Source organism: Trematomus bernacchii, unplaced genomic scaffold, assembly GCF_902827165.1.
Source record: "Trematomus bernacchii unplaced genomic scaffold, fTreBer1.1, whole genome shotgun sequence".
In the NCBI taxonomy this organism is placed as follows: Eukaryota; Metazoa; Chordata; class Actinopteri; order Perciformes; family Nototheniidae; genus Trematomus; species Trematomus bernacchii.
The window spans coordinates 2,863,242-2,889,335 of NW_022988098.1; the positions used below are offsets into that span (position 1 = coordinate 2,863,242).

A 26,094-nucleotide genomic window follows, 5' to 3' on the forward strand; every position below is an offset into this window, starting at 1 on the left:
TTACTAACGCAAGCTGGTTTTGCTGGCAGGCCAAAGTGGTGGTGGCAGAGCAGACGGAGAAGGACATTGACGCCACCCGCCTGGAGTACGTTCCAGTGGCTGTGCGCACACAGATCCTATTCTTCTGTGTATCGGACCTGTCGAATGTCGACCCCATGTACCAGTACTCACTGGAGTGGTTCCTCTGCATCTTCATGGCTGGCCTTGCCAACTCTGAGAAAGCAGGTAGAATTTCCACAGTAGCTCATATACACAGAACTATGTCTGTTCAGATGGAAAAGACATGAAACTGCTTTATGGCTTTAAAACACATGTGAACATTATTTTCTGCTTCCGCTGAATGTATTTGATGTGAGGCTGTGGCTCAGTGGGATTGTGCGCTGAACTTAGTGCGCTGAACTTTGAATCAGGGGATAGCAAGTTCGAGTCTCACTGCAGTCAGCATGTCGTTGTGTCCCTGGGCAAGACACTTCACCCCAAATTGCTCCTGTGGGGATTGTCCGCAGTACTGAATGTATGTAAGTCGCTTTGGATAAAAGCGTCTAACAAATGACATGTCATGTAATGTTTTTTACAGACACGGTGGAGGAGAGGATTGCCAACATAAATGAGTTTTTCACCTTCAGCCTGTACAGCAATGTGTGCCGCAGCTTATTTGAGAAGAACAAACTCATGTTTGCCTTTCTCCTGTGTGCTCGCATCATGATGAATGAGAACAAAATTGATATGGTGAGAAACGTGGGAGTTTGCAGTCTCCCTCCCCTCTTTAATTTCCTGTGGGAACTCGTACAAACACAGAGGTGGAGTTTGTCCTTTTACATTTCCTGAATTGAATTGGTCCCTCTGTGGCAGGCTGAGTGGCATTACCTGCTGTCTGGAGGGATGCCCGCCCAGGAGCTGACGAACCCAGCAGTGAGTTGGCTGTCGGAGCGAGCCTGGCAGGACATTCTGGGCCTCAGCGCTCTGGACAACTTCAGAAACCTGGCAGAGAGCTTCCCCGAACATCTGCAGGGTTTCAAGAGCATCTTTGACAGCAACCAGCCTCACAGGCATGCATAGAAAAAAACCCTTGTTAACAAATGGACACTTGTTTCCTTCATTTCTACTGTGCAGTAGCCGTCCATATCTAACGGGGTGTGCATGTGTGTGTCTTTGCTTATAGGGACCCTCTCCCAGGACAGTGGGACACCGAGCTGGACTCGTTCCAGAAGCTGCTGGTGCTGCGCTGTCTGAGGGCCGACCGTCTTGTTCAAGGCCTGCAGGACTTTGTCTCGGCTCAGCTGGGACAACGCTTCATAGAGCCTCAGGTAGAGTTTCTCTCCTCCCTCGTGCCCTAGAAGGTTCGTTTGGATCTGATGTAGTGGGGTTGTGTGAGGTTCGTATCCTTAGTCAGTGTATTACCTACTGTAGCTGGAGATCTAGCCTCCAGGTTGGAAAAGCAGACAGCAGTACTGAAGCAAAGAAATCCTCTGCTGTGGACCGAGGCAGCAGCTAAACCTATTATAGCTACCTAAAAGAAAGGAAAATTAATATAAATGTAAGCGTTAAATATATTTATAATATTTTCAACGTTTTACCTTCCCTTCGGACATCCCTTTCGGATAAAGAACTGAGGCTATTATATCCTGGGTATCCTGTCTTTAAAGCCACCAGACAGCATTTACAAAAACAGTAATTTTACCTCACTGACTGCCTCCTCATCAGCAGTCTAACTGGGACACTCCGACTGCCATGTAGGATAAGAACCTCTCCTCTCCTCTCCTCTCCTCTCCTCTCCTCTCCTCTCCTCTCCTCTCCTCTCTCCTCTCCCCTCCAGCAGTCTAACTGGGCCCCCCGACTGCCATGTACTGTAGGATAAGAACCTCATACAACCTCACTTCATACAATCCAAACTAACCCTTCACATTAAAACCAATATGTATGCACTGACACAATTAAGTCTTATTTGTGACAGTGGCTCCGAATAGTGAAGCAAAATGAACATTGCAATTTAATTCAATTTCTTTTGGTTTGTACTGCAGCAGTGCAATGTGTGGAGTACAGATTTACTATGCTAATGTCAGCCGGGAAAAATACATGTGGATGTTTTGCTTTACAGTCGTATTAATGGCTTGTTACCCTCTCGATCTTCTCACAGACGTCAGACCTGTCGGTGGTCTTCAAGGAGTCTTCCCTCTCCACCCCCCTCATCTTTGTGCTCTCCCCTGGCACAGACCCCGCTGCTGACCTCTACAAATTTGCGGATGTCATGCAGTTCTCCAAGAAAATGAGTGCCATCTCTCTGGGCCAGGGCCAGGTCAGAGCCAGGGGCTGCTCTCTCTCTCTCTCTCTCTCTCTCTCTCTCTCTCTCTCTCTCTTTGATACACAGCGCTGTAAAACACTTTCACACAGAACCAGGCCGTTCTCATCTCACTTGTTAAGAATGGCCACCTATGTGATAATTGCTTTCTCTATTTATGGCCATGGGACAGGGCGATATACACAACTATTTTAGGCAGATGCTCGATTCCAGGACACAAAAAAAAGCACCAAAAATATTACAACACCTCATGTGTAGGTTTTGGGATGAATGCAGACTCATATTCCACCCACCGGAAACTGGCCAAACATTTCTCCCAGCAACACTCTCCCCCTGAGGTTGTTCAAAAGGTGTTAGCGTGTGTTTGTCACATCACTTGCAACTATGTGAGTTAGACTCTTGGCTTGTGCTGCGCTGTTACATCAGCCTGTCCTCGTTTTACGTCTCCATTGAACCTAGTGCTCTTAAATGTTTCAGTAAGACTGCAAGAATGTCAAACTAGCTACAGGGAGATGTATATGTCGACCACTAAATAACTACACCCTTTTACAAAATATGGATGTTTTCTCTTATATTAAAGCTTCTGTTTGTGACTCTTGTTGTTGTCCTCTGCCTTTTGTTCTGCTGTTGTTTGTGTGATTCAGGGCCCCTGGGCAGAGAAGCTCATGCTCGCTGCTATGGAGAGAGGTCATTGGGTCTTCTTCCAGAACTGTCATCTGGCGCCCAGCTGGATGCCCTCCCTGGAGAGACTCATTGAAAACATCAGCCCAGTAAAGGTCAGACCATTACGCATTGATCACATGGTCTGTGCACTTTTGTAGTATTGTGAGTTGATCAATTCCTTTTATTGCTTGTCTCATAACAGGTGCACAAGGACTTCCGTATGTGGCTCACGAGCCTTCCCAGCAACAAGTTCCCAGTGTCTATTCTCCAAAATGGGTCAAAGATGACCATCGAGCCTCCCAAGGGAATCAAGGCCAATCTACAGAAGACCTACCTGAGGCTCACCAATGAGTTCTTCACCTCCTCCACAAAGGTCCGTCTGCTCCTGCTTCATATCTGGATCCACTCAAATGTTAGATTAGAAAATCAGCCATTTTGGATCTGTTTAAACATCCAGCATCTAGTGGTGACTTTAACTTCTCTCCTCTCCTCTCCTCTCCTCTCCTCTCCTCTGCTCTCCTCTCTCCTCTCCTCTCCTCTCCTCTCCTCTCCTCTCCTCTCCTCTCTCCTCTCCTCTCCTCTCCTCTCCTCTCCTCTCCAGGCATCACACCTCAAGGCTTTGCTTCTGTCTCTGTGTCTCTTCCATGGAATTTCTCTGGAGCGAAGGAAGTTTGGCCCACTGGGCTTCAACATTCCCTACGATTTCACAGACGGAGACTTAAACATCTGCATCAGCCAGGTCAAAATGTTCCTGGACGAGTACCAGGACGTCCCGTACAAGGTGGGGGGAGGAGAACTCTTCTGTCTGTATTTAACAACCTGTTAAGATAACAATACCTCAAAGCCACATCATTTGTAGTCACTCTGTGTGTGTTTGAGCCTGCTCATCTGTCTGTCTCCCCTTCTTGTTCTGCACCTGTCCAGGTGTTAAAATATACCGCAGGGGAGATAAATTACGGCGGCCGAGTGACAGATGACTGGGACAGACGATGCCTGCTGAGCGTCCTGGAGGATTTCTACTGTCCTGCTGTGCTGGAAGACGGTCACTTCTACTCTTCGTCTGGAGTCTACCGGCAGATAGACACAGATCTGGATATCAAGGTCAGATAAACGCAGGGTCTTTCAAAAGATTGTGATCAGAACACTAATCCGTCTCTCACTGTTCAGTTTAATACATGAAAAGTCTTTAGGGGGTATATTGCGAGACAGCCATCTATTAAACATGAAGATATCTTAAATTAAATAACATGAACAATTATTATTCTACAAGCAGAAAACATGACATTTGTATTTTTCAAATTAATTATACCATCAGGTTTTTAACAGGCCTGAGCTTGATAGAAAAGTAAACATTAAACATTTTACTATAAGTAAAAGTTAAATAAAATAAAAACTTTAAAATGCCAAATAAAATAAAGTAAGGGAAAAATAAAATGTACAAATCAAATGTGATATGCTACAGAAACTTATGAACTGCTGACTATCATAACCTGTTGCTCTGAAAATCTTGCTTTAGGGTTACCTGGCATACATTCATGGTTTGCCCATCAATGATACACCTGAGATCTTTGGTCTCCATGACAACGCTAACATCAGCTTTGCCCAAAACGAGTCCTTCGCCCTGCTGGGAGCTCTGGTTCGACTCCAGCCTCGAGCTTCATCTGCCGGGGGCAAATCTCTGGAGGAGGTAGCGTTTTTTTGTTGCCGAACACTGTTTAACAGCAATTTGGTTGTGATGTGTTGTGTCTTTAATATCTAGACTACATGTTGGGTTTCATTGTTGATGTTCCATGTTGTAGATAGTGGAGGAGATCGTGGCAGGCATCGTAGAAAAGATTCCTCGGCCTTTCAACATTCAGGACGTGATGGAAATGTTCCCGGTGCTCTATGAAGAGTCCATGAACACAGTGCTCATCCAGGAGGTCATCAGGTAATGTTAGGCTGAGGACTAACCACAGTCCAGACCACACGTCAGGTGTGCTTCATATAATAACACACACCACTCCGCTCTGTTGCTGTACACTTATGATCAGGTGCTGACACCGACACAGAGGGAAATTCAGATCTGCACAATCTTCCTCATTCTATCTGTCTGCCAAAAATGTAATCATAAGAAATGACTCTGGAAAAGCTGCAGATCGAGCCATAAGAAATTAATGCAACTGATTATTTAATGTTTAATGTTGTTTTTATAGGCAATAATTTAAGCTTTGTTAGTTCCAGGTTTAATATGTGCAATAAGTTCATTTCAATAAGTTTTGCAATAAACATTGAACCAGTCCGGCCCTCGACTAGTACCCATTTTTTTAATTTTGGCCCACTGTGTATTTGAGTTTGACCCCCCTGGTCTACACAGTTTAACAGTCCCACTAGGATCAACTTGGACCACCCCCCCACTAAAAAAAATGAAACGTTGACTTAAATTATGTTCATTCAGAAGCAAAAATATTAAGTTAAACTAATTTGAACTTGATATTTTTGCTTTTAACTAACCTAATGCAATTATGTACAGTAGAACCTGTTGACAATATACATTTAATAAATGTCAATGTTTCCATTTTATAGTGCAATAACTCATCTGATCAAATGAACATGTCCTTTACTATTCTTTTTAATATATTTATTAGATCAACAAGCAGGGTAATTATTGCTATCGGCGCCACACTGAAATCATTTAAACAATATCTAGCTCATAAAAACCTCAGCCAAGAGCCCAGAACAGATACGTGTTTCTTCCCATACGTAAAGATATTTTACTTTTAAGGTAAAAATGATTAACTAAATGTGTAACCATAACTCTATTTGAGTCCAGTAGCAGCAGCTGGACAGTTCCACAGTTACAGCCAGTAATCATAATCACAGAGTAGTGGTGACTTTCACTTTTCCTCTCCTCTCCTCTCCTCTCCTCTCCTCTCCTCTCCTCTCCTCTCCTCTCCTCTCCTCTCCTCTCCTTAGGTGTTGTTTTCCTAGTGCTATAAACAAGGTCTGAACATGTTTTTATTACATTTTGTGTACAGTTTCCAACTTCTTAGTGTGGAGGAAACTTCTGTGTAGTAATGCATGGAGTCACCGACTCAGGAAGGCGACACGGTGAGAGTTGGAGCTTTGATGTCAAACACTGATGGGTTTATTCAGAGTATTCGGCCGGAGGATTCACATCACAAATCAAAGAGTCAGAGGTTCTGACCACACGGTAGAGTTGCCACGTCAATTCTGAAGAACCTCTCTCTATGCTAGACCTTTTAACAGGTTCACAGAGAGAAATCAACATCTCTGAAGGAGTAGACTAAACACTGAATCATCTGCGTCCAACGCTCATGGCCTCAAGGATTTCACATCCGAGAGCCCACAAACACCGATAAAGAAGTGCTTCAGTGTTCTCACAACAATTACCCTTCGTGCCAGTCAAGTTGACCGGTCTCACACTGGGGACAACAACACATATGGCACCAAGGCCTTTCCTTAAAGGAGATAACACATGTCAGAGTAAAAGGTTAGATATCTAGAAGAATTATTCCTTAACAGTTCCTCTCTTTTTATCATTTTTGATAACCTTAAAACATTAGTCTAATAATTCTGGTCAATACTTAAATCAATAGGCGTCTTCAGATTCGAGTGTGGTCTCACCTTACATTCAATTACATCACAAAGTAGAGTAAGATTGAAACATTCAATCACAGTGATTGATACAGGCAATCATAATAGGAAAAATTATCTCTCATCAGTGTTTGGAGCATCTTTTGTCAATAAATACAATAATGAACACACATAAAAACACAGATACATAATAGCAAAATATTTGTTCTAAACTAATATCTTTTATCATTTAAACCATTAGTTAATGTCATTTATCAAACTATAAAATCAAAACCAGAAACAGCTTAAAGATTTGCTTTAAGGCAATCACTAGTCAAAAGCATTTAAAACTTAGGATCATAAGAGATCCAGCTAAGGCATAAAATTCACAGTGGTGATTTGATCAATCTGTAATCGGCAAAGTTGCAGTGTCCTCAATTTTAGGATTACTTTACGTTTACTTCATTACGCTTTAGTCAAGAGTAAGGCACTTAGTCTTAGTAAAATCAATACATTCATTTTAGTCAAGTACATTGTTCAAAATCTGAAAAGGAAAAGTTAGGCAAATATTCAAAGACTTTTGTAAAAACCTGGAAAGGAAAGGATTAAACATTCTTAAAACTTTAATTCATACATTTGTAAATGCTACAACTGATCTGTACCAAATTAAGTCTATCACTTATTCTTATTAGCCATACTTACCTGAACATCTACTGATGGTACTTGGAAAGGGTTCTTCTGTGTTTATCTAATGTTGAATATAGAATATCAATTTCTTTAAATTATAATTCTCTAATTTGAGGATCAAATATGCTACATAATTGTTATATTAATTATTATAAATATTTGTTTTGGGCCAAAACTGAAATGAATCCAGTACTTGAAACATCATTTTATGTCTGTCTGTGCATGGGTAATACATTACAGAGTAGTGTTGTTAAGCCTGAGTGCTGGATGATTAAGGATATTAACATTATCTGTTATAATATTAGAAATACCTTATTATTCAATACTTTATAATCTGAAAATATTTATTTATTAATTTTGTTTAGTGTGAAAATGTAATCTGATCTGACTAAATATATTTATCACCACTATTTAACACATGTCTGGTCATTGGAAATATAAAAAACAATCATTAATTCAATTCAAAGTTCATCTTTGTACAAGAGCTGGAAGAACATGTCCGTCAGGCTTCCTGACTCGTTCTCCTCCTCCCTTTATGACACCGAGTGTCTGGTGTGTAAAGGCATCCTGATACTGTAGATTAGCACTGAGGTGCTGATTGGCTCAAACTCTTCTTCATCAGAGCGCCATATATCAACCCCCCAATTGCTCTGCTTTTGTGTGGCTCATTCAGTGAGCACTGTAGTTAATCCCCCAGTGAGACGGAGGCTCATCTGCCGGTATTCCTTCTGCTATCTGCTTGAGTACAACTGCGTATTCCTGATGCATCCAGGTGTCCCCCCCGTGATGGGAGAGGTTAGGAATACATTAAACTCCTCCAAGAAACATGGAACCTTGTATTATAGAAGCCTCTGAAGCCCTCGCTCGTCCTGCAGGGTTGTCTGCTAGAGCCCACCGAGCAGAAAGGTGAAGAGAAGCATCCCCTCTCAGCAGAAAGGTGAAGAGAAGCATCCCATCTCGAACGACCTCGTGCTTCCTTGCACGTGGCTGGGGGTGCTCTCTGCACCCGGAGAGTGTGACCCTCTCTCTCTGACCCTTGGCCTTGAGAGCTGTCCTAGTTATTGGGTTACCACCTGATAGGGATGTTTTCTGAGTGAAGACAACTCAAAGTAATGGATTAGCACATTATCATTTAATTACAAAAATAGGATAGGCCCCTCAGAATTATTTGGGAGCCTTCCTGACACATGCACATTATCATTTTGAAGGTTTGTGTTAGTCATTGAACATGCAAGAATCATATACTCATCAGTCCATAGCAGAGAAATGTTATTGTAAGTTAAAGGTGAGCTTGTCCCTGTGGATATAACCCCTTCTCAATGATTCTAAATGTATATTAATTCACCATTTACCTTTTGATAACATATTAGTTTATCAGAAATATAATAAATTACTCTATAATTGACTCTTCCCTCCCTTTTCTTGCATATGGTACATATGAAATAATAACTTAGGAGTCTATTTAAACATGGTATAGTTTATAATCTATTAATCGAGAAGACTCAGTATCACCTGTGTGCAGCTTACAAAAAACCATTGTGATAAACATATATTATGCAGGAAATTGATACATTTGTTGAAAAACAAAGCATATCTGATTTGGGAGGAAAAGTTTCATCCCTTTAACATCTGAGTTATTACTGATGGCATAGCATGAATGATATTGGGTGTCTGAGGGTGTCATTACTGAGAAATGTCAAACAAAATCAAAACCTTACATTTGAAAACAGGTTTGCATTCCTCCACTGAAGGTGACGTTATCATTGGAAACAATAAAAGCTAATTGTTTTGATGTAGAATCTATACATTGAATCGTTAGAGCAGAACAGAATGGTTGTATTGTAGCCTGAGTTTCGTGCAGCCTTTAGTTTTACCAGGTGGAAACATTGTCTATATAATGTGAATACATGTAGAACTAGACATTAAGAGACCCCTGACATTAGGCCTATTTGAAACAATAGTAGGGGCTTTTACCAGCTCGCCAACTTACAGGCGTCCTCTGCATAGCAGTATGAATAGCCTTAAAAACAACCCACTCTGCGGTAACGAGAGTCATGTATCTGAACCAAATGCCCTAAGTGAAGCCGTTAGTCTCATCTGACTGACCCAAGGGTTGGTGCTGGTGTGACAGGGAGGCTTCCAAGTGTTCATAGCAGATGTCATGCTTTCAGTTCATGGCTCAGTGGGGGGGGAGCAGACCCACGTGAGACAGTATCAACAGCTGTAATGTTCAGCTTGAGGAGTGTCACTCTCTCTGGGAGCAGGAAATGGTGTCCATTCAGATCAGACCATTAATGTCATGTAGAGCAGCCATAGCATCTCTGTGACTGCACTCAGCCGGACTGCAGCAGGGCAGAACTGGGTGACTTTTAGTGAAGCCGTCCAAGGCCATAGACAAAATGGAACCACGTACTAACAAAAGGGACACAAGGTCATCAATGTCTCTCTTTACCTTTGGCCTAATTGTAAAACAAATTAGAGGAAGAAATGTGGAACACTAATCCATCATCATGTGACATTTAGAGTTAATTTAAATAATTACTTATGGGTTGAAGTCAAATTAACATTAACATTAGAACTAAAGTCAGTCAAAATTGGACTTGCACGGATTGCACTTGACTGGCACGAATCAGAATCTAATCAATACACCATTTTCCCAGCTCTGTAATGAAAGGGATATCAAGATTAGGTACATTACAGGAGTGTTAAAACATCCAAACATGCACACTTATCTTATTCTAGTAGAGATTAGAGGACAGGTCTAATGTTGTGAACAAAATGATCAAGTCAAAGTTATTTTATTTATTTTATCTTATGTACCACATTTAATTTAATAATTAATCTTAAATTACTAATAACTTTAAAGAAGGCAACAATTTACAATGTGGATAAGGTGACTACTTATCCAAAGTGTGTGTGGGTGTGTGTGGGTGTGTGAACAGCTTGTCTGCCCAAGGTTAAAACATTTGGGACAGCAGTGAGAATGTTATGAGAAACAATTTGTTGCTTATACTGAACTCGAAAGAAGCTAGACTGGAACATTTTAAATAAATCAAAACACTTGCACCTTAATTAAATACATTTGACATTTAGCTTGAGCTGGGTTCAATACTTTCTTTATGGTATTTAAATTGGGCTCAAGTAGAACCTTTACATGGATTTGGCTTGCAACACAAAGTGATACCGATCTCTGTCTGTTATGATTTGAAAGTCTCATGATTTAAAGTGTAGGGCTGTGAAGGAGAGGCCCTTGGAAAACAACCTCTACTTCTTTGTTAACTGTAATTACTTATTGTAAAGAGATTGCAACATTATACTTTTTAAAGAATTGCTCAATTCATTTAACACATTTATTATGCACACTGTAATGAAAACGTCAACAAATATATTGATCCTGGCTTAACCAGCGACCTTTACTCTTTTGTTCATAAACTCGGTTTCAGAAAACTTGTCAGTAGTTTAACAACTATTAGAATTTTAGTAATGTCTATGGAGACCAATTGGTTGATACGAGAAATCATTTGAAGCAGTTTAATAAAGAATGTTAAACTATATTTAAAACTGTAATTAAACTTCAACTTATATTAATTATCTGAATCCAGTGGCCAGTTGGAATAGATAATCAACAAAGTTTCCATTTTGCAGCAACAGCGCAAAAGGTTTATGTATGCACCCCGGACCGACATCAGCTCCTCAGCAATGTAGGGTGCCTGTCGCATCAGGTAATGCACGCACCTCGCACCTGCCAGCACATCGTAAATGGCCACAAGCCACGAGATCGCTTTTAAACAGTCTCTTTTTTTAATAGAGACGGCGGTGGTGTGAGTTAAAGTTATAGACAAAAGCTGTGATTTTCTCCCTCTGAGTTCACTTCACCAGCTCATGCAGATACGGGGAGGTATTTGACACACATTCCCCGGAGCTGCAGCAGCCGGAGCCGTGTTTTTTTTTTTAGAGGCGCTGGGGGTAATATCTATGGCTGCTTTAGTTAACTGCTAGTGTTGGCCGCTGAAACCCCCGGAATCTCGGCGATTTGTTCATTACAAATCTCTATTTTGATTTCACACAGAAGTTCCACTTTACTGCTGCCCTCATTAAGTTTTTTTTTTAAACATCTCCGTGTATGCCTGCACGGCACATACGTCCGAGCATCACACACAGAGGGAACCAGCCAGGACAGAGTCCCTGGATGATCCCCTGGGGTTAATAGCCCCAAATGTTCATTAACCAAAACGAAACGCAGCTGCTTAGCTTCACAGATAATTTTAGGATACCGTCAATCACAGATTCTGGTAAGGCAATGTCCAAATGTAGATTTGAAATCACACTTACCAGTCTCTGAAGATATGTTGGTATCCTGCCGACCAGTGGCGGCCGGTGGTCTTTTTTTTTGGTGGGGCTCTTGACGTACCGTAAGTGGCCTACCCGGGGGGTCCGGGGGGTTTCCCCCCGAAATTTTTTTTCGAGAAATGACCCCTTAAATGATGACTTCTGGTGATGTTAGAGGGGGGGGGGAAAGGAGAAATCGAGGCTTAAAAATATGAGAAGACTGATCAATACCTCCATAATCTTCAGTGTGGAAAATATTATTTATCAACCTGAACATCTACTACTTTACCAGGAATTTGTGTTCTCAGAACTGGTCTGTTTTTTTCTTTCTTAAAACTGTTCATGTTTTATGAACCAACACCTTCACCAAGTAGCTTTACAGTGAACTGCATGTGAGATATAAAATTAATAGCATCTTTTCAGTAGCATTAATTATAAATATTTAAGTGGTTCAATACAAGTCACTACAGCATTTCAAACTGAACTGTGAATAAATGCAATTTAAAAAAAATAACCACAGCACAAAATGTCATAAATTGTGTTTTTTTCTTTGTTTCTCTGAGGATTATTTACAAACAGGCTTATTTACATATAGTAATAACTCAGAAATGAAAAAGCTACATCGTCTAACACGAACAACCAGTTAGCATAATGATAATATATGTGTTATGTACAATGTAACTGGCAAGGCTAGAGCAAGAAAGAACATAAAGTTTGCAAAAGGTTTAAATAACTTCAAGTATCTGTCTTCAGATTACGTGGAGGTTTTAGTCCGATGGGAAGCAGATTTTAAGCGACACCGAAGATAAACCAAAAATGTGGTGGAGCTGCAAACCGTGTAGTGTTGCTGGGACAGAACAGGAGCTATAACCGTTGGAAAATACATCACAGACAATGCAACAAACGTGGAGACAGAACAATCACTTCTGTGATAAATGCCCACTTATTAATAAACTTCTAACAACCATGGGAAACCTCCTCTCTACATATAAAGTGATATCCAAGCATGGGAAACAAAAGACAGCATTTACCTGTTTGCATCCAGCTAGCCAAGCCTTTCTTGTGTACCAGCTACTTGTGAAGCCTCGTGTATAAATGTTGTCTTTTTCACGAGATTGCTGCGATATATTCAAATCGGGTTGGTCCGGTGCAAGGTCTTTAAGCAACAATTTATCTGCCAAACTTCTCCTTTCGAAAGGATTGGAGATTAGCTCTTGAACAGAATTAGCCGGGGACCGAGGTCCGGAGACTCCACCTGCACACGAAGCCATCCTCATCAACTACTGCGTCAACCGGATACGAGTCACTGTCCAAACTACTCACAGACTGCACTGGGCGCTGACATTGGCGCCCCGGTGACCGTCATCTTTGACGACGCTGATTGGCTGAAATTATATTTTCGCGGCATAGTTTACACGTTACAGATAGCAACAGTCAGCTGCTGGTGGCTGCTGCTGCACTGGTTGAAGGCTCCTCTCTTAGCGCCCAGACGAGAGAAGGTGCATGGGCAAGGCCAGGCAGGAAACATGTGACTTATCAGTAACTTTAGACATCGTAACACAATTTTAAACGAGATTTTATTGTAGATTATACATTTTACTGATACCAATTATATAATATTTACCTTGTTCATTAAAAATAAAAATAAAAACATATATTTTTTTAAACATATTTTTTTTTTTTAATTTTAATTTTAATTATTATTATTTATTTATTTTTTCAATATGGGAAGAGGTGGGGCGGCGCCCCTAGCGCCCCTATGGACCGGCCGCCACTGCTGCCGACAACGCCAATTTGTGGAGGAAACTTCTGTGTAGTAATGCATGGAGTCACCGACTCAGGAAGGCGACACGGTGAGAGTTGGAGCTTTGATGTCAAACACTGATGGGTTTATTCAGAGTATTCGGCCGGAGGATTCACATCACAAATCAAAGAGTCAGAGGTTCTGACCACACGGTAGAGTTGCCACGTCAATTCTGAAGAACCTCTCTCTATGCTAGACCTTTTAACAGATTCACAGAGAGAAATCAACATCTCTGAAGGAGTAGACTAAACACTGAATCATCTGCGTCCAACGCTCATGGCCTCAAGGATTTCACATCCGAAAGCCCACAAACACCGATAAAGAAGTGCTTCAGTGTTCTCACAACAATTACCCTTCGTGCCAGTCAAGTTGACCGGTCTCACACTGGGGACAACAACACATATGGCACCAAGGCCTTTCCTTAAAGGAGATAACACATGTCAGAGTAAAAGGTTAGATATCTAGAAGAATTATTCCTTAACACTTAGGACTTATCAAGAAATTAGTCTTACTGTTGTCAACTCCATCGGTTGTTAGAAATTATAATTTTGCTACTTAGATGTGTAAGTATATCTGTCAGATGTATAAGCAGAATGTAATTTAAGTTATACCAGGGTGTAACAACAGGTTGAACATTATTTACAGGGTAAATTCCCATGATATTTATTTTACACTTTTACTCCCCCGTAAGACTTGTTTAAGAAGTGTTTATGTATTTGTCTTTGCATAACTCCATTTAATTAATAATTGTGATAATATTGTGGATGGATGACACGTGAATAACTGATTGGACTGAATCAGGTATGGCCAGTTTAAATCAGTTGTACTTTGATAACTAGTTATTTGTGTTTTTTCAGATACAACAATCTGCTGGCGGTCATCTCTCAGAGTCTCGGAGACATCGTGAAGGCTCTGAAAGGTTTGGTGGTGATGTCGTCTGAACTGGAGCTCATGGCCAGCAGCCTGTTCATCAACGTGGTGCCCGATATGTGGAAAGCCAAGGCAAGACACACACACACACACACACACACACACACACACACAGGTTATTGACCTCCTTGATCTCACGTGGTTTGGATGGGATCTTTGTGTTTTTATTAATTTCTTTTCATACATATTCAGACATAATGAAATAGTTTTCGCCAATAATCAATTTTTTACAATAAAACATTACAAAAATAAAGACACAACAGAACCCCCTCCCCCCAAAGGAATGGCTCAAATGGCGCATTTCCATTGCAGCGCGTAGCTCGCTTTAAGCGTGCCGTGTCGTGCCGTCCCCTTTTTTGGTTGTGCTTCCACTAGGCCTCGTTCCGGCGCGGCACGGCGCGGGGCCACTTTTTCCCCTCTTTTCTGGCCCTAGAAAATTGTGGTTCTATCGGGGCCAACAAACAGGGCTGAGTCGGGCTGAGTATGCTAAACTAGAGAGAGGAGTGCTGGCAAGAGGGCTAGAACTACAACAAGATGGACATATTTGACCGTGATTTAATTGTAATACACGTTTCAAAATGATGCCGAAGTAACAACATACTGATACCGGTTAGTAAAAACCATGAATTAATGCTTTGTCAAGTCTGCAGACAGACGGCAGGCGAAAAACCTTTTAAAATTCGTGTTTTTCTAGATGGAGATTGGCTAAGCTAACGCAGTATATGCCCCGACCGTCCACACTCACAACAACGGCCTATACAGACATAAATACAGCAGCGACTGTATTCACCATGACACAGGCAGTCTGTGGTGTGTACTTGTTTAACTTTTGTCGAGTTTCTGAACATATATGAGGAGCTGTGAGCTCTGAGTGCTAACAGCTAACAGCTGTGTTGTGTTTCTGGATTTCTCATTGAAGATGACGTCACGGCTCCGCCTACACTGCGTTACTATAGTAACTACCCCAGTTCCTAAACTGTAATGGAAGCGCAGCATGAAGTGAGTCGGCCCTGTTAAGGCCCAACGCGGCCAAGCCGTACCGAGTGTGGCCGAGGCCGACCGTGTAGTGGAAATGCGCCAAAAGAGTCAACATCAAAAACATTTAAAGACATCACCTTTCAAAATCGTAAGCAAATCTATAGTTTTCTCAGACACACTTTCAATGGATGGGATGTTTTTATAAATTAAGCAATTCCGTAGACAATATGGATAACTTCAAAGGGACGCACACTGAGTCAAGATAAAGGTGTTAGATGTTTTGAAGGTATTGCACGTGCACAGATTACAGCAATGGGCCTTTAACTGAAATAATATTACGACATCCATCTGTGTGTGTCGTACAGTTGGGGGTGACACTTGATCATGTGGGAGTGATTTCAGTGAACAGGGAATCAGATGAACTTCTGCTGACATTTCTGTCCTGCTCTAATAATTCCCGGCTCTGCTTTCTAAGAATACACATGGCGTTCTTTGACGGGCCATGTGTCTCCCTCCCTCCAGGCCTACCCGTCCCTGAAGCCTCTGGCATCCTGGGTGTCAGACCTGATTCTGAGGATCAATTTCCTGCAGAAATGGATCTGTGATGGCATTCCACCTGTTTTCTGGATTAGCGGCTTCTTCTTCCCGCAGGCTTTCCTCACAGGAACGCTCCAGAACTACGCCCGCCGCTCTGGCATCTCCATCAACACAATTGGATTTGACTTTGAGGTCAGACAGTGAGATGTTTGTCTGACAGTGCTTTTGTAACTATTTTTTCACTACTAGCTAAACTACAGCACTACATGTTTTCAGCAATAATATATCATTTATACAAACACACCAAATCTTAATATACTATATATTGTTAAACAATGTGCACATTTTTACTCAAATGTTTTTGTTTATATAAATATTTTTATACCGTTTTATTTAATTTGATTTTTTTAACGTTTTTTCATTTTTTTTTTTGCACATTCTTACTTGAATTTCTTATGTTTATATAAAAAAAAATGTGTATCTTATTTTATTTCATTTTAAAATGGAGCAACTGTAACAAGACCCAATTTCCCCCGGGGTAAATACAATATTCTGAGTCTAATGGATTACGCTTTCCCACTCTAAACTGACTTGTGTTTGAATATCATCGTATGGTCAATTTCATAATATTTCAAAATATATATATTGATTTATTTTTTGCTGACTGTTACGATGGTATATAAGGGCACTCCTAGGTTAAAACAAATTAAAATAACAGAGTTTGGAAGGGGTCATAATACGACAAAAAACTCAATAGATTACAATAGTTTTTTATGAGAAAATAAACATGAATATTCTCTTGTCATACATTTGTGAGAATAAAGCTCAATGGCCCACCTACAATGTCCCCGATATACTTTAGTTCATCTCTTTTGTAATCCCTTCTTCCCATCAGGTGATAGAGAAGTTGGCGTCAGAGATAACAGAGAAGCCAAACACAGGCTGCTACATCCACGGTCTCTTCGTGGAGGGCGCTCGCTGGGATAGTGAAGCGGGTCAAATCACTGAATGCAGGCCCAAGGAGCTCTACACAGAGATGGTTCTGATCAGGCTGATCCCCGAACCCAACCGCAAAGCCCCCACCTCGGGGGTCTACATCTGCCCCATCTATAAGACCCTCACACGGGCCGGTCATTCCACCAACTATGTGATGGCAGTGGAGCTGCCTACAGATCAGAGTCAGAGACACTGATCAAACGGGGAGACGCCCTCATCTGTGCACTGGACTACTGAATACACACACTCTTATTCATACACAAAAACACCTGTAAAAAACTGTATTGTTTCACGGCTCACAACAATTATAATTGCAGTTATGGTCGCTCAGATTTAAAACAGACACTTTGCATGTTGTCATTAAAATGAGCTCATTTAAACTCTCTGTCATAAACTGTTTTTCACAATGCCATATACATTCCCTACGATTTCACAGACGGAGACTTAAACATCTGCATCAGCCAGGTCAAAATGTTCCTGGACGAGTACCAGGACGTCCCGTACAAGGTGGGGGGAGGAGAACTCTTCTGTCTGTATTTAACAACCTGTTAAGATAACAATACCTCAAAGCCACATCATTTGTAGTCACTCTGTGTGTGTTTGAGCCTGCTCATCTGTCTGTCTCCCCTTCTTGTTCTGCACCTGTCCAGGTGTTAAAATATACCACAGGGGAGATAAATTACGGCGGCCGAGTGACAGATGACTGGGACAGACGATGCCTGCTGAGCGTCCTGGAGGATTTCTACTGTCCTGCTGTGCTGGAAGACGGTCACTTCTACTCTTCGTCTGGAGTCTACCGGCAGATAGACACAGATCTGAGATCTTTGGTCTCCATGACAACGCTAACATCAGCTTTGCCCAAAACGAGTCCTTCGCCCTGCTGGGAGCTCTGGTTCGACTCCAGCCTCGAGCTTCATCTGCCGGGGGTAAATCTCTGGAGGAGGTAGCGTTTTTTTGTTGCCGAACACTGTTTAACAGCAATTTGGTTGTGATGTGTTGTGTCTTTAATATCTAGACTACATTTTGAGTTTCATTGTTGATGTTCCATGTTGTAGATAGTGGAGATCGTGGCAGGCATCGTAGAAAAGATTCCTCGGCCTTTCAACATTCAGGACGTGATATATATATATATATATATATACATATTGTTATGTAAGATTATTTACTTTGAGTCACTTGGCTAAAAGGAATCCTGGACCATACATCCTCCATGTTCTAAATCTCTCCTCCTTTACTCTCATTATAAGCCAAAATGAGCTTTTTCCTGCTGGTCTCCACAGTGCTCTCTGAACTGAATACACGTCGTGCTCCTTTAAGACTTTCACACTGGGCAGGTTGAGAAATATGATTTAACTGTAGGAGGGTGGTGCTTAAACAAACAGTGACAGTGACTAGCCATGTGAACACAACTGGAGGACTCCAGAATCAGATCAACGGGCAGCTGAGATCAGCAGATTATCTTCCCCACTGCTCAAAGACTAAAGACTCGATTCTATTTCTATGACATTCAAATTATTTGAAATATCTGGATTTCTCTGAAGAGACAGGCGAGACCGGTTAACAGCATAGTTTTTTTTTAAGAAAAAAAGGCGGGTATATCAGTTCAGAGAGAGAAACATAGTAGTTGTGTAGTTGAAACAAATTGGTTTTAAAGCTTTTTTGTAGATACAGTGGAGTTTGTGTGGGTCCATCCCTGGCCGCGGTGCAGGACAACAGGACGCTCCAGCGGCTCCAGGACTCCGCTCGGCCGTCATCGCATTTCTTTGGTGAATTACTCACGCTTTCCTCCCCAGAGCACCGCCGGTAACAACAAGCCGGTGTCGGGAACATGCTCCAAAATGGAAACGAAGAGGAGAAGCCAGTGGAAGCGCCAAAGGCTGAGGCAGAGCAGGACTCCCTCGCCGCTCTCCCCGACGCTGAGTCCACTCACTTCCCCATGCCCGTTCACCCCAAAGTGGACATAAAGCGGCACGCGGTGACAGACGATTATAAAATCTCCACTCAGGTTCTGGGATTAGGAATCAATGGAAAAATCCTTCAGTGTTTCAACAAGAAGACGGGAGAGAAGTGCGCATTGAAGGTACCGAGGTCACCTGACACTTGTTATAAACAGGGAGTCGAGGATAGACCCCACTCTATAGACCTGAACGGGCCGTCGTCAGGGGGCCGCAGAAAGCAGGGTCGCGTCGTGGGGACAGGCGCGAAACACCCGGAGGTCCCCAGCAGGGAGGAGCGCCGCCCGGCCGCTGGCGAGGCACAGCGGCGGCGGGCACGAAGTCCTCGGGAGGAAGGAGCCGTGTCCCCGGGAGGAGGGAGCTGTGGACAGGGGAGAGGCCGGGAGAGGCCAGACGGGGCGCCGTCGAGGCGAGCCGCGGGTAGAGGTGAGGCCAGGCAGGGTCCCGAAGCAGTCGGATGTCGATAGCCGCCGGTAGCTGCTAGACATCGTCAGCCGTTGCTAGCAGTCGTCGCTAGCCGCTGGTAGCAGCTAGCCGTTAGCTGTCGGGGCTAGCTGTCGTGGCTAGCTGTCGTTAGCAGTTGAGGCTAGCCGCTCTCGACGGCCGGTAGTCGCTGTCGTCGTCGTCGGCCCCGGAGCCTCTGCTAGGCGGCGTGCCCCCACCAGGGAAGGTGCTGCAGCGTGCAGTGGCAAGCACCTCTGGGGTAAATCGCCGGGCGGCCAGGAAGAACCGGCAAGCTTCTTCGGCCAAAGCGTGGGGCTCAACACTAGCCGTGTTAGCTAGCGCAGCCTGGACATGCAGCCGCATGTCCCGAAGAAACAGCCCCACGAGGTAGAAGTCGGGTTCCTCCATACCTAGCAGGTCGTGCATCGTCTCCTCGTAGCAGGAAGGCTTGCCGCCCTCCAGCGCCGAGACGAAACGGGAATGGTGAGCGACGTTCCCAGCCATTCCGTGGGGCGCACCGAGCCTCAGTCCGTGCGCACGTGGCAGCAACGGACGTCTCCAAGAATCCCCGGCATTCCGAGAAAAGCTGCGCTTTCTGCCGTGTTCGATTTAGTCTCGGATCCTTCGCGAGACTTATGTCAGGGTCACCAATGTAGTGCCGAGAGAAGGGAGTCGGAAGCGGTGCATCGAAGGTGCAAAACTGTACTTTACTGAGCAGCAGAAATGTACATGCTGTCGTGTCGCAGCACGAGAACAGAGGAGAAAGTGAAAGGGGGAACACACAGTAGGTACACAGTAGGTACCGTCAACACATGTGTCCGTGCGGAAACAATACCCCCAACCTGTAGTTCCATGATTGGATTATGTAACCCCAGTGTATGAATCAGTGATCACTACACAGTAGAGGATAGACCCCACTCAGATCACTTTCAGCCCAGTTAGTACTTTAATCATAAAAGTTAAAGTTATGTAGCATAATTTAAAACCTATGAGCATTGTGTGTGTTTACCAAATCATTATCCTTGAAAATGATACTTGACATCAGTAGTGTAAAGTAATTAAGTACATTTAATCAAGTACTGTAATGTATCAATTTCAGTAACATAAACACTAAAGCGTCTTTGAGCACCTGACAGCGCTAACTAAATTAATCTATTATTATTATTATTACTCCCACCACATCTTAGAGGTAAATATGGAACTCAACCCTAACCCTCCACTTAATTTATTTAATACATATAGTTACTAGTCATTAGGCAGGTTTGGATTAATGAAATTAACTATATTAAACACATTAATACTGTAACTTTAGTTATAACTTCAGTAACTGGTCAGGATGGCTGGTTTAGCTGGTGGCTGGTTTAGCTGGCACCAGCTAAACCAGCCATCCTGACCAGCTAAAACAAACAGCATAGACCAGCATAGTATGCTGGTCACCAGCATCCATCTATCACCAGTTTATGTTTAATAATAGTAGTAAATATACCATGCTGGAAGCTTACCAGGATGCCAGGTGACCAGCATACATTGTTTAAATACTGGTATGATTATTTAAACCAGAGAACATAAATATATTACCAAGATTCATTGTGTCATGTATTCTGGTATCTACCAAAATAAAGACATTGTATAGTGTTCATAACAGTATTTTAATTTAATAAATAGCAATAAATAGCTAGTTAATATAATAAAATACACAGTAACAATACACTAATTATACAAATAACAACCAACCTGCAAATCAACCTATACATCCACATAAATATATTATCTATAAGAGGTGCATTCGATTTAAAATAAAAGTAATAAATATAATTCAATATTTAAATGGTAACAAAAACAGTAACACTATGTATGATAAGAAAAAGGCAACAAAGAAAGTGTTTTTTGTTTTTCCTTGTTCATGTCCATAATGTTTCCCGTTGTGTAGTGTCCAGCCTTTCCCAATCTGGCCTGCACTTCTGTCTGCTGAAGCCACTTCTTGAAGCAAACTGAAAAGAAATATACAGATATAAGTACACTGTAAAAAGAAAACTTGACATTTACGTTAACATTTGGGCTGCTGTGGTTGCCAGAACTTGACGGTTAAAGTATGGTAAAAGACATTACAAATTACAGTTGGTTGGCATAGACGTTACAGTCAACAATTGCTTATGGTGAATTACAATGGCAAAAACCAATACAGCTAGTGTACACGGTGAAGCTGTATTATCTGGGAAATAGAAGAATCGGATCAGGATTCGGTATTGGCAGACAATCAATATCAAATGAATCGGATCATTATTAGCATCAGCACTTGATCACTTGTGTCGACTTGCAGCCTAAATACAAAGATAACTCCACTCCTCTCCTACTACTCTTACCTCTAATAAGCCTTGGTAGAACTAGGGTCCAGAACTGACTGAAGACATGTGGAACAGAGTCCCAGACAGGCATGGTTCCATGTACAGGGAACTGGAACTTTGAACAGGTGTTTTCATCTTTTCTGCCTGAAGATTCACAAGTTCTTGATCAGGTGTTTGATGTGGGCTGGCATGATCCTTTCTGCAGCGATGAATAAGGAAAACAAAGAAAACATTATTAATAATAGTACATTTGTTTTTGTGTACTTATGATGAATAAGCGTTTCTGTCATCCCATAGCTCCTCAGCACAGCGGATGATGTGAGTAAGATGCAGGAAGAGCTGGGGACGATGAGACCACTTTTGGAGGAGGCCACCAGGGACACTGAAGTCACCATGGAGACCATCAAAGTAAGGGAATTAAGACTTAGACTAGTACTAAAGTCTTATAGTCTCTAAAGTAAAAAACAGAACGTTTTTTTCTTCATGGTTTGTGTCCAATATATCTGCATGAGCCTGTTTTTTGGAAAACGTACCCTTCAGTGTGATTTATGCTCTACCTTGCCAGATAGACACGGTAGTTGCAGAGGATACCCGGAAGTTGGTGCAAGCAGAGGAAGCCAAGGCCTCAGAGAAAGCTCGTTTTGCAGGAGCCATTGCTGCGGATGCCCAGAAAGACTTGGACCTGGCTCTGCCCGCCCTCGACTCTGCGCTCAACAGCCTCAAGTCCCTCAACAAGAACGATATCACTGAGGTCAGGGATTTAAATGATGGTCAGTTGAACATATTCCTGAAATAGTATTACATATGTAGAAAATAACCTTTTTGTCCATAGGTGCGAGGCATGCAGCGCCCTCCCCAGGGGGTGAAGCTGGTTATGGAGGCAGTGTGCATCATGAAGAGCATCAAACCCAAAAGGGTACCTGGAGAGAAGCCTGGCACCAAGGTGGACGACTACTGGGAGGTTGGTAAGGGTCAGCTTCAAGACCCTGGCAAGTTTCTGGAGAGCCTCTTTAACTTTGATAAGGTAAGGCTCCTAGCTAGTACAGTTATTGCCAAGTCATTGTTTGTACAGTATATGTTGTCATTAGTGCTTCCATCGAAAATTATTTTAGTATCTTTTAGATTTTATTTCAGTACCTAAAGTTCTCAAAAACGTCAGTGTTCAATGCTGATTTGGTTATTTCCTGTTTGGGAGATGTATTCATTTTCTGCTCGCAATCATTCTGCAGGAAAACATCCCAGAGAGCGTGATCAGTTTAGTCCAGCCCTACATAGATAATGAGGAGTTCCAGCCAGCCAACATTGCCAAAGTTTCCAAAGCCTGTACCTCTATTTGCCAGTGGGTGCGAGCCATGCATATATATCACTTTGTTTCCAGGGGTGTGGAAGTTAAAAGGGTAAGAAGTGAAATCCACATTTGAGCCATGAGGTCATCGATGTAAGACACCACTTTAACATTAAATATGTAAATATTCACAGACAGCCCTCAAGGAGGCCTCGGAGGACTTAGCAGCGACGCAGCTCATCCTGGATGATGCCAATGAAAAGCTGGCGGTGGTTGAGGGCGGCATTGCCACTTTGCAGGCCAAGTACCAGGCCTGTGTGGCCAAGAAAGATGAGCTGGACGAAAAATATCAACTGTGTGAGGCCCGCCTCATCCGAGCAGACAAGGTCAGAAGGAGGGACAAGATAAGCTAAGACTTCCCTGTTCCCCAGGGGGCAATTTAGAATTACACCAGCAGGTGGTTAGAAACAGGATACATATACAGAATACAAAAACAAGATGTACTGTCTCTGTACTTAGTGTTATATTGTCTATACATATTTAACTTATTTTTGTATTGGTAGTTGAATAATAAACTGGCTTTAATTTCCTCAGCTTATTGGTGGACTGGCAGATGAGAAGGTGCGTTGGAAGGAAACAGTGCTAAATCTGGAGTACATGGTCAATAATGTGGCCGGCGATGTGCTTCTGTCTGCTGGATACCTCGCATACCTGGGACCCTTCACTGTAAGTCTGTGTGAATACATATCACAAAGTATGTTAAAGGTAGGGTAGGTAAGAATGGAGAAACCAGCTCGAGTGCGCTAGAACTTTAAAGTACGCAGCCGAAAAAAATCTGCCCCTTCCTTCAGACTCCCTTACAGAGCCCCTCCTCCAACACACACGAACGTGCACATGACCAATGAGGGCACGAGATAAGTTTGTGCACAGATGGAAGGCTGACAGGCAGGTAGGCCATCCAGTTATTTTAGCCGGGCCGGCTCAGATGATTGGTCGTGCTTTTTACAGTACTACGGCTTCCACGGATTACATTTTTTAATGTATTTATTGTCAAAGCGTTTAATAATAATAATAATAATAATAATAATAATAATAATAATAATAATAATAATTCATTTATTTTATATAGGCGCCTTTCAAGGCTCTCAAGGTCGCCGTACAAATACATAAAAAACAAGATACACAATAGATAACACCAGCATAAGAAACATAAATAAGACAATGCAGTATATAAATCAATCAATCAAATAACCAAATAAATAAAAACAGAGGATGTGTGATGGATAATGATCAGGGTGGATATGCGAGTGTGAAGAGATATGTTTTGAGGCGTGATTTGAAAATGGGGAGAGAGTCAGTGTTGCGGATGTCAGGTGGGAGGGAGTTCCAGAGGCTATCGGGATGTTAAGAGCTTTCCATGAAATATAACAAAAAGTGTTTCTGAAGTGAATTACCTACCCCACCTTTAACTGTCATGCTTTTCTGGTGGATAGAAAAAGTATAACTTTAGTTTTTGCTCTTCTAGACTTATGTTAAATAAGTAGGTACATTATTGTTAAATATTGTTGAAAGAATTGCAATGCATTATTGGTAGGTTAGCCTTATTGTGTCACTGTTTTTCTGCCTGTTGTGTGACTTGCTGCTGTTAAATACCAACCACCTATGTGCAATATGTGCTAGGTGTGCAATATATATAGATGCCGTTAATAACTGTGTAATATATGCCTGGCTGCTAAATCCGTAGAACTGTTACAGGATGTGTATTTTTTTATATGTAACTTTTTATTTTGTATTATATATGTTTTTATTATATCATAACTTAGTACTTTTTTTAAATGCATGTCACATATTTAACATATGTAACATTAAGCGGTCTGTGGCTCTTTTTCCTGCTGTAACTACGCACATTTCCCCTCCGTGGGACTAATAAAGGGGTTCTGATTCTGATTCTGTTCCGGTTCCTAATCAGTGCAGCACTATTGTGTGACTTTGATCAGTATTGTTTTTATGTTTAGGGAGAGCCATGGCAGAGGAGTGGCTGCAATGAGGAGTGGCTGCAATGTTTCAAAAAGCTAAATGTTCCACACACTGACGAACCAAACCTGATCAACACCTTCGGAGACCCGGTCAAGATCCGCTCATGGCAGGTCGGAACAAGATTTTGTGTTAACTATTGATTTTTTAAATATATTTTTCGGGGCCAGTGAGTTTACTTAACTTAATGGTAATTTACCTTTTCTGTCAATCGTCATTTTAATGTGCACAGATATCAGGTCTGCCCAAGGATAACCTCTCAGTGGAGAACGGTGTGATCACCCAGTACTGTCTGCGCTGGCCTTTATTCATCGATCCTCAGGGACAAGCCAACACTTGGATAAAAAACATGGTAAGGTCTCTTACCTGTGTACTGATCCGACCATCACTGCAGAGGGCGCCAGTGAGACAAAAAGAGATAGAAAGTAGCTGTGTCAAGATATCTACTGGTTTCAGTAAATATATGTGTACACATTACCCTGAATTCCTTATGATAGCTTCTCAGTGTCTGTATTTAATCCTCCGTTTATTCAGACCTGCTTCTTGTTGTCCCCCAGGAGAAGGACAGTAGATTGGAGGTCATTAAGTTAAGTGACCGGGACTTCCTCCGCAGTCTTGAGAATGCCATTCGCTTTGGGAAACCCTGCCTCTTGGAGAATATAGGGGAGGAATTGGATCCTGCCCTAGAGCCTGTCTTGCTGCAACAAGTTAATACATACCCAAACAAGAATCTCTTGTGCAAATATCCACGATCCACCATTCACTGGTCTGATGATACACTTTTTTTGGCCCATAGACATTTGTGCTGAGAGGCAGCACCATGCTGAAGCTGGGGGACACAGTCATCCCTTACCAACAAGGCTTCAAGATGTACATCACCACCAAGCTGCCTAACCCACACTACTCTCCAGAGGTGGCCACCAAAGTCACCCTCATTAACTTCACCCTGTCACCAAGGTAACACATGTTATAAACCCAAAAAGGCAAAATCTAGTTTGGTTTAAACAGGGGTGGGGAACCTCCGGCATCCGGGCCGTATACGGACCGCGAGACCATTTGATACGGCCCTCGAGGTAATTTATAAACACACGCAAAAAAAAATTAAAGAAATCTAGACCGCAAAAAAATTAAACAAGCGAGTGCCTGTTTTTCCTGGCCAAGGTCAGGGTCCTTGAACCCGGCACTTCGGAAATTGCAGTACCCATAAGGAGCCGTACACATGCCGCAGTTTT

The 26,094-nt window shown here is 42.3% G+C and overlaps 2 protein-coding genes across 2 annotated transcripts in view; both read left to right on the forward strand.

Annotated features, from left to right (window-relative positions):
* LOC117475344 (dynein heavy chain 1, axonemal-like) overlaps positions 1-26,094 on the forward strand; it is a 70,010-nt gene that overhangs the window by 20,482 nt on the left and 23,434 nt on the right. The window contains 27 exon segments of the mRNA XM_034121491.1: positions 30-225; positions 578-729; positions 853-1,049; positions 1,163-1,307; positions 2,138-2,296; positions 2,944-3,075; positions 3,165-3,335; positions 3,564-3,743; positions 3,887-4,063; positions 4,479-4,649; positions 4,762-4,892; positions 14,216-14,360; positions 15,789-15,995; positions 16,699-16,981; positions 17,236-17,306; positions 17,450-17,725; positions 17,855-17,914; positions 21,841-21,951; positions 22,109-22,294; positions 22,376-22,567; positions 22,773-22,940; positions 23,023-23,214; positions 23,423-23,554; positions 24,844-24,975; positions 25,095-25,214; positions 25,420-25,569; positions 25,659-25,819. Coding sequence (XP_033977382.1) covers positions 30-225; positions 578-729; positions 853-1,049; positions 1,163-1,307; positions 2,138-2,296; positions 2,944-3,075; positions 3,165-3,335; positions 3,564-3,743; positions 3,887-4,063; positions 4,479-4,649; positions 4,762-4,892; positions 14,216-14,360; positions 15,789-15,995; positions 16,699-16,981; positions 17,236-17,306; positions 17,450-17,725; positions 17,855-17,914; positions 21,841-21,951; positions 22,109-22,294; positions 22,376-22,567; positions 22,773-22,940; positions 23,023-23,214; positions 23,423-23,554; positions 24,844-24,975; positions 25,095-25,214; positions 25,420-25,569; positions 25,659-25,819 — 4,397 coding nt within the window.
* Positions 4,738-16,115, forward strand: LOC117475488 (dynein heavy chain 1, axonemal-like). The gene is made up of 3 exons (XM_034121713.1): positions 4,738-4,892; positions 14,216-14,360; positions 15,789-16,115. Exons 1-3 carry the CDS (start codon positions 4,828-4,830, stop codon positions 16,005-16,007), a joined length of 429 nt encoding a protein of 142 aa, XP_033977604.1. The 5' UTR covers positions 4,738-4,827; the 3' UTR covers positions 16,008-16,115.